The sequence below is a fragment of the Gorilla gorilla genome, chromosome 6 (assembly GCF_029281585.2).
Source record: "Gorilla gorilla gorilla isolate KB3781 chromosome 6, NHGRI_mGorGor1-v2.1_pri, whole genome shotgun sequence".
Classification (NCBI taxonomy): Eukaryota; Metazoa; Chordata; class Mammalia; order Primates; family Hominidae; genus Gorilla; species Gorilla gorilla.
The window spans coordinates 86,216,291-86,227,327 of NC_073230.2; the positions used below are offsets into that span (position 1 = coordinate 86,216,291).

The following is an 11,037-nucleotide window of genomic DNA, read 5'->3' on the forward strand; positions in this document are numbered from 1 at the left end:
GAGCCAGGGCCTGGCAGAGCCGCTCACCTGTAGGGGCCGGGTCCTGGTAGGGGATGGTTGCAGCCAATTTTTGTTGGTTGGCAGTGGGTATCATTGCCGACGCGGAGGACATGGAGCTGGCCTCTGGCCTGGTACAGCGCCCGGTTGGCCCTCAGTGTGAGATAGTAGCCCCTCTGGGAGAAGTTGGCAGGAGCAGGGATGTCCTGGTTTGTCCGTGGGGCCGTGAAGCTCTGGGTGGCTAAGGGTGTCACCATGGTCAGAATCAGACAGGTCACACAGCAGGATCCCACCCTCACCTTACCAAGCCTGACAGCCCTCCCCGGCCCCATCCCCTGCAGCACCTGCTCCCTGCATCTCCCTGCAACACACCCGCTACTGCCCTTAGGCCCGCAGGCCCATTTCACATAGGGAGAACCGAGGCCTGGCCCCAGCAGCACCCACCGTTGCTGAGGGCCACCACCAGCCAGATGGTATCCAAGTCAGAGATGTTGTGGCTGCTGAACTGGCCTAGAGGCTGCTCCAGCGTGAAGGTGGACAGGGTGAGCCTCCCCGCCAGGGTGTCGTTTGAGAGCTGGGGCACGTAGCTGATGTGCTCTGGGGCAGCTGGAAGGGGAGGGCAGAGAGGAGAGGCCAAATGGGGCAACCAAGCCCCAACAGCTCTGGTCTCCCCCCGCCCAGATCCAGACTTAACATGGGAGCCCCAAGTTACGGGCACTTCCTGGGAGGTCAGGTCCGGTATGAACCAGGAAGCTTTCCCGGCAACTCTATGCCCCATGGGCATGGGTGGGAGGCCTGAGTCCAGCCCCTGGCCCCTCTCTTAGGAGCCTACTGGGGGTGGGCACTGTGGGAGGTCCCACCCTGGCGGTAGGCACAGTTCTCCCGGGCCGGGCCATGTTGGGATGGAACTGGAATTTGGGAGCAGCCTGACCCTAGGCTGAACTCTGCTCCTGACATGCCCAGTGACCTCCAACTTAAGTCCCTCCAGCTCCACCCACATGGTCTATGTTGTTTTGCTTGATGAGAGGATGCATGGCTTGGCAGGGGTTGGGGGGGATGACACAGGAAGGTCCCCTTGGCTGAGACCCCAGGCTGGGACACAGACTGCCCAGAGGGTCCGGGGGCTCTGAAGCCAGAGCTTGGTTCCGAGTGAGTCTAGGACGTCCTCTTCAACCTGCCTGGTTCTCTGCCGCCTCCCAACATGGCCCCAAGGCATCTTCACCTTCAGGACCAGGTCCCCCTCTCAGACTCCCACCTCATCTCTCTGGGGAAGGGTGGGGGACGAGGACAAGCTTCCCAGGTCTGTACCCCAAAGGGGACTCAGGATTGGCAACTTGGCCTGTGTCCAGCCTTGCTGGTTGGAGAGCTCAGACCTCCCCAACCCCAAATACTGGTCCAGGAGAAGCAGAACGATGGAGTGGGTTTCTATGCGAGTCTCCAGCAGCTGCCCCTGTTCAGTTCAGTTCAGTTCAACTTGATTCATTTACGCTGAATTCAACTCAACTCCAAAGGTTCAGGCTAGAGTCTTCCTTGGGGAAGGATTGTCACGATTCCTTTCTTGGAGCTCTCAGTCCTATCTCTGAAGCCCAGGGCACTCTGCGTGCAGGAGGCACTTAATGTTTAGAAAGAGAAGTGGAGGCCGGGCGCGGTGGCTCACGTCTGTAATCCCAGCACTTTGGGAGACTAAGGCGGGCATATCACGAGGTCAGGAGTTCGAGACCAGACTGGCCAATATGGTGAAACCCTGTTTCTACTAAAAATACAAAAATTAGCCAGACATAGTGGCGCACGGCTGTAATCTCAGCTACTCAGGAGGCTGAGGCAGGAGAATTGCTTGAACCCGAGAGGCGGAGGTTGTGGTGAGCCGAGATCGCGCCACTGTACTCCAGCCTGGGCGACAGTGGGAGACTCTGTCTCGAAAAAAAAAAAAGAAAGAAAGAAAAAAAAGAAAAAGAAAGAGAAGCAGAGCAGTCAGAGATTGGGGTTGGGGGCAGAGATTGTAGGACTGTATCTCTCAGCCTGTCCAGTTTTTCTTTTCTTTTCTTTTCTTTTTTGAGACAGGGTCTTGCTGTTTGGCCCAGGCTGGAGTGCAGTGGCACATTCATAGTTCACTGCATGGGCTCAAGCCATCCTCCCGCCTCAGTCTCCCAAGTAGCTGGGATTACAGGTGCACTCCACCACACCCAGCTAATTAAAAACAAAAATCTTAAAAAAAAAAACTTTTTAAAAAAAGGGGTCTTGTTATGTTGCCCAGGCTGGGCTTGCCAGAGCTTCCTGGGGACATGCATTGTCCTGGACATCTGGAAACCTCTCCTCAGGGAAAGGAAGGAGGCAGGAGCCATGTGTGAGAATTTGGAAACAAAGTGAGGTCTTGGGTCTGTCCTGCAGCCTGAGATGCAGCGGGTACCCCTCTGCCAATCCCCACCCTTACTCACCCACGTCTGTCCCAGGCTGGACACAGGTCAGTAGCAGCAACAGCGACACTAGCAGCTGGGACTGTCCCGCAGAGAGCCCTATGGCCGGGCCAAGCCTCCAGCTGTTGTCCATCTGTCTGTCCGTCCGTCTGCAGTGTCTGCAGCCCCAGAGGCTCCCCCGTCTGTAGTCTGTGCTCGGCTAGGGGAAGCTGTTCCTGGCATCTCCTGCTGCCCCTCCCAAGTACCCTCTCCTCTCAAACAACTGGTTGGGCAGGTTTGGGGGCAGAATCTGCCAGCCCAGTGAATCTGGCATCGCCAGGGAGGGGTCTGAAAAGAACATACAGTTGCAAGACAAGCCTGTACTACCCCCCCCTCCGCCCACCAGGAGCGCCTGACCAGGGAGGGGCTGAGGAAGGAGGCGGGGCAGCCTCAGGATCCAGGCTGCCCCAGGGACAATCCCACCAAGTCTACCCCGTGGATCTCCTTGTCCAAACAGTCCCCAATGTAGCGACTCTTCCTTTAGGACCTGAGGTTCGGGAGGATCACTCGAGCCTGGGAGGTTGAGGCTGCAGTGAGCCAAGATGGCACCACTGCACTCCAGCCTGGATGACAGAGTGGGACCCTGCCTCAAAAAAAAAAAAAAAAAACCAACCTAGGAGGAGTTGGTGTCTGTTTTTGGTTCGTAGGGAGTGCCGGTCAAGCAAACTCCCTGGAGTCTCTTTTATTTATTATTATTATTATTATTATTATTATTTATTTTTTTTTTTTGAGGCAGGGTCTCACTCTGTCGCCCAGGCTGGAGTGCAGTGGTGCGATCATAGCTCACTGCGGCCTTGACCTCCCAGGCTCAAGGTTCTCAGATTCTCAGGCCCCACCCTGGGGAAGGATGGAGGATGAAGACAAGCTTCCCAGGTCCACATGACAGAGGGACTCAGGATTGGCAATTTGGCCTGTGTCCAGCTTTGCTGCTCAGAGAGCTCAGATCCCCACCCTCAATTCACTCCCTTGTGTGGAAGGGAGTGACCCTCACTTTCTAGCACACACAGGGAAGAGGGCTTGGCTAAGAGCACCCAGGAGGTCAGGGCAGGACTGGGGATTGGATCACACCCAAATGCAAGCTCTGTGGCACTCCTGGTATAGCCCTGCTGTCCGCCTGTAGCCTGGCCCTGGGAGGGGGGCTCCCAGACTTCACACCCCCTCACCTCTTTATCCAGGGGACTGGCTCTCTCTTCCTCCTTCATCCCCAGCCTCTGCCAGGGCAGGGTAGTTCCTCCTCGAGACAGAAAATTACCAGATGGAAGTCCAGGCATGGTGGCTCACGCCTGTAATCCCAGCATTTTGAGAGGCCGAGGTGGGTGGATCACCTGAGGTCAGGAGTTCGAGACCAGCCTGGCCAACACGGCGAAACCCCATCTCTACTAAAAATACAAAATTAGCTGGACGTGGTGGCTTGTTCTTGTAACTCCAGCTACGCAGGAGGCTGAGGCAGGAGAACCACTTGAACCCAGGAGGCAGACGTTGCAATGAGCCGAGATCGCACCACTGCATTCCAGCCTGGGCAACAAGAGTGAAACTCCCCCTCAAAAAAAAAAAAAAAAAAAAAAGATGAGATGGGGCTCAGGGCAGGTGGAGCGAGACCTGTGACCACCTCTCCCCTGGATCGGGGTACTAGCCCCCGTCAGCCTGACCTTCACGCTCTAATTATGCCAGATGTCTTCATTCCGGGAAACCCAACAGATTATCACCTGTGGGCCCCATTTTTGGATGAAGAGGGGCCATTCCCTGAAGGGGACATACCTCAGTTCCCCGAGGGGATTCAGATGTTCACCTCAACTCACAAGAAAAACTTCTGGCCGGGCGCAGTGGTTCACACCTGTAATCCCAGCACTTTGGGTGGCCAAGGCGGGTGGATCATCTGAGGTCAGAAGTTTGAGACCAGCCTGACCAATGTGGAAAAACCCCGTCTCTACTAAAGATACAAAATTAGCCAGTCGTGGTGGCACGCGCCTGTAATTCCAGCTACTCGGGAGGTTGAGGCACAAGAATCGCTTGGACCCAGGATGGAGAGGCCGTAGTGAGCCGAGATGACACCACTGCACTCCAGCCTGGGTGACAAAGTGAGACTCCATCTTAAAAAAAAAAGAACAAAAACAAAACCTAGGAAGAGTTGGTGTCTGTTTTTGGTTGGTAGAGTGCCTTCTAGCTGTGTCCTCATATGGTGGAAGGGTCAAGGAAGCTCTCTGGGGTCTCTTTTATTTATTATATTATTATTATTTTTTGAGATAGATCTCACTCTGTTGCCCAGGCTGGAGTGCAGTGGTGTGATCATAGCTCACTGCAGCCTTGACCTCCCAGGGTCAAGTGATCCTCCCACTTCAGCCTCCCTAGTAGCTGAGACTGCAGGTATAAGGCACCATGCCCAGCTAATTTTTTGTTTGTTTGTTTGTTTGTTTGTTTTGAGACAGAGTCTCACTCTGTCGTTCAGGCTGGAGTGCAATGGCACGATCTCGGCTCACTGCAACCTCCACCTCCTGGGTTCAAGTGATTCTCCTGCCTCAGCCTGCTGCGTAGCTGGGATTACTGGCGTGCACAACCACTCCCGGTTAATTTTTGTATTTTTGGTAGAGACGGGGTTCGCCATGTTGGCCAGGCTGGTCTTGAACCCCTGACCTCATGTGATCTGCCTGCCTCGGCCTCCCAAAGTGCTGAAATTACAGGCGTGAGCCACTGTGTCCGGCTGCCCAGCTAATTTTTTAACTGTTTGTAGAAAGAGAGTCTTACTGTGTTGCCCAGGCTGGTCTCAAATTCCTGGGCTCAAGTGATCCTCCCACCTCAGCCTCCTGAAGTTCTGGGATTCCAGGTGTGAGCCACCATGTCCGGCCTGTATAATACAATTTTTCCCTCTCTCACTCCCTTTCAAAAGGCAGTTGAAAGCAGACATCAGAATGTGGGAAGAGCTTGTTTCCCCTTTTTGAAAACACATTTGTGCTCATCGACTCATCCTCTCCTTGGGTCCCCAGAGATGGGCAGGGCAGGTATTATGACTAATCTCATTATACGGATGAGAAGAAACCTGGGGCCCGGCAGGGAAAGAAACTTCCTGCAGTCCCAGGGCAGGTCAGCGGCAGGGCTGGGACCCAACCCCAGGTCTCCTGTACCCAGGCAGGACTCCCTCTTTGCCTTTTTTTTTTAAATTTAATTAATTAATTTGAGATGGAGTCTCGGTCTGTCACCCAGGCTGGAGTGCAGTGGCACAATCTCGGCTCACTGCAGCTTCCGCCTCTGGGGTTCCAGTGATTCTCCTGTCTCAACCTCCCAGGTAGCTGAGATTACGGGCACACGCCATCACGCCTGGCCAACTTTTGTATTTTTAGTAGAGACAGGGTTTCACCATGTCGGCCAGGCAGGTCTCAAACTCCTGACTTCAGATGATCCACCTGCCTCGGCCTCCCAAAGTGCTGGGATTACAGGTGTGAGCCACTGCACCCAGCCTGTCACCTTTTTTTTTTTTTTTTGAGACTGAGTCTCCCTTTGTCACCCAGGCTGCCATGCAGTGGTGCCATCATAGCTCACTGCAATCTGTCTCCTGGGCTCAAACAATGATCCCGCCTCAGCCTCCTGAATAGCAGAGACTACAGGTGTGCACCACCATGCCTGGCTCATTTTTAAATTTTTTGTAGAGATGTGGTCTCACTATGTTGCCCAGGCTGGTCTCGAACTCCTGGGCTCAAGTGATCCTCCCACCTTGGCTTCCCAAAATGCTGGGATTACAGGTGTGAGCCACTGCACCCGCCCTTGAATGGATTTTAAAAACCCACCTAGGCTGGGCGTGGTGGTGCATGTTTGTAGTTCCAGTCCTTTGAGAGGCTGAGGCCGGAGGATCATATGAGGCCAGGAGTTTAAGGTTGCAGTGAACCATGATCATACCACTGCACTCCAGCCTGGGCGACGGAGTGAGACCCTGTCTCTAAACTAATAATAATAATAATTTTTGAAAGTGTTAAAATCCACCTAGAATTTATTTTTGGTGTGATGTGTGATTCAAATTATATTTTTTTCAAGTTAGCCCATTATTCAAACACTAAAATATTGAAAAATGCATCCTAAGCCGGGTGCAGTGGCTCACACCAGCACTTTGGGAGGCCAACGCAGGCGGATCACCTGAGGTTGGGAGTTCAAGACCAGCCTGACCAACATGGAGAATAATAATAAGCCGAGATCGCGCCATTGTACTCCAGCCTGGGCAGCGAGAGTGAAACTCCATCTCAAAAAGAGAGAGAGAGAGAGAAAGGAAGGAAGGAAGGAAGGAAGGGAGGAAAGAAAAAGAAAGAAAGAAAGAAAGAAAGAAAAAGAAAGAAAGAAAGAAAGATGTGTCCTTTCCCTATTTGAACTGAAATGCCTTTTTTTTTTTTTTTTTTTTTGTGACGGAGTCAGGCTGGAGTGCAGTGGTGCAATTTCGGCTCGTTGCAGCCTCCGCCTCCCAGGTTCAAGTGATTCTCCTGCCTCAGCCTCCCAAGTAGCTGGGATTACAGGCGCACACCACCAACCCACATAATTTTTGTTTTTTTAGTAGAGATGAGTTTTCACCATGTTGGCCAGGCTGGTCTCAAAGTCCTGACCTCATATGATCTGCCCACCTCGGCCTCCCAAGGTGCTGGGGTGACAGGCATGAGCCACCACGCCTGAAATGCCATTTTTATCATACGCTGCAGACTAATGCATCCTCAGTGTCACCTCCCAGCTTGATGTGGGACAAGCCACCAAGGGTGTCCTCACCATGGCCCCGCTCAGGCCACCAGTTGGCTATGTTTGCCCCTGCCACCCCAGGCACACAGGAGTTCAGGAGTCCTCTCTGGCCTTGCCTTTATCCTGGGGCAGCTGCAGGTGACAACCTCTGGAAGAGGTGGTAAGAGGAGCCAGGACACAGGCCAGTCTAAGGGACACGCTCCTCCCACAGTCCTGGAGAGGGGCCTGCATGTTTCTGCACCTGGAGGGCTGGGCCAGGGTGGGGAAGACTGGGGATGGGGGGGAGGCTGGACCCTGCAGGTTCTTGGACCTGTGGTCAATCGGGAAGCCAAGTCCCTGATCTGCAGTGAGGCTGCGGCTGCCAGCCCCTTGAATAGGCACAGTAAGCACCTCCCAGCAATGCCACTGTGCAGAAGAGATGCCAACAGTGACAAGGGGGGCCAGGATGGTCCCCAAACCAGACACCCCATCTTCACCCTCTGCCATTTTCCTTCTCCAGGTCAGCCCTGGGGCCCTGGCACAAGCTCAGGAGGGGAGAGAGGCCATGCAAAGTGATCACACTGGACCCTCTGCCCTGAGAGCCTGGGCACTGGGAACGAGATGTACTGTGATTTAGAAGAATGCGGCCGGGTGCGGTGGCTCACAGCTGTAATCCCAGCACTTTGGGAGGCTGAAGCAAGAGGATCGCTTGAGCTCAGGAGTTCGAGACCAGCCTGGGCAATATGGTTAGACCCATCTCTACTAAAAATACAAAAAATTAGCTGCGCATGGTGGTGCACGCCTGTAGTCCCAGTTACTCATGAGGCTGAGGGTTGAGGCATGAGAATTGCTTGAGCTCAGGGTGGTTGGGGGGATGGAGGGTAGAGCTGAGCTGGGATAGTGCACCACTGCATCCAGTCCGGGTGACAGAGTGAGACCCTGTCTCAAAAAAAAAAAAAAAAAAAATGCATCTTATACCTTGAGGGTCATGGAGTCTTTCACGCCTTCCTCTCTGTGTGTGTGTATGTGTGTTTGTGTGTGTGTGTGTGTGTGTGTGTGTGTATTCAGGTCAACTTCTGGAATTTCTGTTTCATTTCTCGGATCAATCTGTCTGTTCAGGTGTCAGTACTAGACTATTTTAATCCCTGTATTTATGTATGCATGTATGTATGCATGTATTTATTTTGAGACGGAGTTTTGCTCTTGTTGCCCAGGCTAGAGTGCAATGGTGCGGTCTCAGCTCACTGCAACCTCCACCTCCTGGGTTCAAGTGATTCATTCTCCTGCCTCAGCCTCCCAACTAGCTAGGATTACAGGTGCCCACCACCACGCCTGGCTAATTTTTGTGTTTTTAGTAGAGATGGGGTTTCACCATTTTGGCCAGGCTGGTTGAGAACTCCTGACCTCAAGTCATCCGCCCGCCTCTGCCTCCCAAAGTGCTGGGATTACAGGCGTGAGCCACTGCGCCCAGCCAATCGCTGTATTTTTATAATCTGCTTTGTTCTGTAAATGATCCCTCTTGAGTGTAACTCACTAGTGGACTGTGTCCTTCTTTGGTGAATGTCTCTTTTTCCCATTAAACTGTAACTCTCTGAGGGCGGGGACTGGATCTGTTTATCTGTTTAGTTCTCCCACTGAATCCTCACTGTTAACCTAGGGGTCTGGCACAATAATTGTGTCCAGTAATTTTTTTTTTTTTTTTTTTTTGAAGCAGGGTCTTGCTGTGTCACTCAGGCTGGAGTGCAGTGGTGCAATCAGCACTCACTGCAGCCTCGAACTCCCAGGCTCAAGTCATCCTCCTACCTCAGCTTCCTTAGTACCTGGGATTACAGGCACATGTCACCATGCCCATCTAATTTTTAAATTTTTTACTTTTTCTTTTTTTTTTTTGAGATGGAGTCTAGCTTTGCTGTCCAGGCTGGAGTACAATGGCATGATCCTAGCTCACTACAACCTCCGCCTCCTGGGTTCAAGCGATTCTCCTGCCTCAGCCTCCCAAGTAGCTAGGATTACAGGTGCCCACCACCATGCCCGGCTAATTTTTGTATTTTTAGTAGAGATGGGGTTTCACCATGTTGGCCAGGCTGGTCTCAAACTCCTGACCTCAAATGATCCATCCCCCTCGGCCTCCCAAAGTGCTGGGATTACAGGCATGAGCCACTGCGCCCAGCCAATTTTTAAATTTTTTCTGGAGATGGGGTACTCGCTATGTTGCTCAGGCTGGTCTCAAACTCTAGGCCTCAAGTCCTCCTGCCCCGACCTCCCAAAGTGCTGAGATTACAGGCATGAGCCACTGTGCTCAGCCCCAACAATTATTTTTGACAGATAACAGGGATGTCTCCTTGCTCTCTGTGTCTGGCCAAGTAGCCCCAGGTGACACTCGTTTTTTTTTTGTTTGTTTTTGAGACGGAGTCGTGCTCTGTTGCCCAGCCTGGAGTCCAATGCCGTCGTCTCGGCTCACTGCAATCTCCACCTCCTGGGTTTAAGTGATTCTCCTGCCTCAGCCTCCAGAGGAGCTGGGACTACAGGTATGTGCCACCACACCTGGCTAATGTTATTTTTAGTAGAGACGGGATTTCGCCATGTTGGCCAGGCTGGTCTCGAACTCCAGACCTCATGATCCACCTGCCTTGGCCTCCTAAAGTGCTGGGATTACAGGTGTGAGCCACCATGCCCGGCCGTGACACTCGTTTTATAGCATCAGGCTGGTGACCAGAATGTCATGGCTTCTGGGCAGAGGCCAGCTTCCATGCCGTGTCCTGTCTTCCTAGTGCAGATGTCCCCAGCTGCAGTGAGTACCAGTGTGAGGGAAGGGGCTCCAGACTCCCAGAGGGGCCACAGGGATGGCCACGCCAAGCTCTGGGGAGTAGCCGATTCCCCAGCACCTGCCTGCCCATGCACCTTTGGGGTGACTCATGAGACAGGGTGGGGCTCCCACCTGCCCTCTCCCAAAAGGCAATCAGCTATAAAGGCTCTCAGAGGCCCACCCAGCCCCAGGTCATCAAACAAGCCCCAGTTCCATGGCAACCATTATACCCATTCATCAAGGAGATGTAGAGGGAGGTGCTTCCTGGTTCACCCCACCCTCAGCAGAGACAGACCCCAGATCTGGGCCCAGGACTTTGTGCAGGGAGGGGAAATGCAGATGACTCAGCCCCTATTCCTCCATCAAACCAGGCTTGAAGATGGGTTAAATCAGAGCTTTTCATTCCACAAAAGAGAAATTTTAGTGGGGTCAGAACATTGATCTTCTAATATTTGAAAGCCTGTTAACTAGGAGAGAGAGAGAGCAAACTATTTTGTTGTAGGAGGACCCACCTAGCTCTGATGGTTTAAAGCGTCATGAATGCGAATTTGAACTCCAGAAAAGCAGAGCTTCCTAACAATGGGACTTCCGCAGCAATGGGATCTGCTTCCTCTTTCAGTTTGTGCCTTTTCTATGAGCGAGAGACTCCTAGGAAAGCAGCAGCCCATTAGGAAAACGTGTGGGAACTCACTCGCAGGTTTTTTATTTTTTTTGAGATGGAGTTTTGCTCTTGTTGCCCAGGCTGGAGCACAATGGTGCGATCTTGGCTCCCTGCAACCTGCGCACCATGAGTTCAAGTGATTCTCCAGCGCCCTCTCCTGAGTAGCTGCGATTACAGGCATCCACCACCATGCCTGGCTAATTTTTTGTATTTTTAGTAGAGATGGGGTTTCACCATGTTGTCCAGGCTGGTCTCAAACTCCTGACCTCAAGTGATCCACCCCCTTTGGCCTCCCAAAGTGCTGGGATTACAGGCATGAGCCACTGAGCCCAGCCGGGAACCCACAGGTTTTTTGGATGGTCTCTGAATGTCATGTAACTCTTTTATTTTTTATCAGAAAAACTTTTTTTGACACAATATCTTGCTGTGTTGCC

At 52.6% G+C, this 11,037-nt stretch overlaps 2 protein-coding genes across 3 annotated transcripts in view; both read right to left on the reverse strand.

Annotated features, from left to right (window-relative positions):
* Positions 1–3,749, reverse strand: part of LOC129534750 (uroplakin-3b-like protein 1) — a 128,674-nt gene extending 124,925 nt beyond the window's left edge. The window contains exons 1-4 of the mRNA XM_055392925.2: positions 3,614–3,749; positions 2,433–2,738; positions 442–603; positions 28–238 (exon numbers count right to left, since the gene is read on the reverse strand). Of these exons, the coding sequence (XP_055248900.2) occupies positions 28–238; positions 442–603; positions 2,433–2,544 (485 nt within the window). The 5' untranslated portion in view covers positions 2,545–2,738; positions 3,614–3,749. The remainder of the gene's footprint in view (positions 1–27; positions 239–441; positions 604–2,432; positions 2,739–3,613) is intronic.
* LOC101130894 (DNA-directed RNA polymerase II subunit RPB11-b2-like) overlaps positions 1–11,037 on the reverse strand; it is a 48,459-nt gene that overhangs the window by 16,912 nt on the left and 20,510 nt on the right. The window contains exon 5 of one of the 2 annotated variants that reach the window (XM_063708214.1): positions 465–603. The exons of the other annotated variant lie outside the window; for it this stretch is intronic. The gene's annotated coding sequence lies outside the window, so the exon portion shown is untranslated. Of the gene's footprint in view, positions 1–464; positions 604–11,037 lie in introns of those variants that run through there. 2 annotated transcript variants of the gene reach the window in all.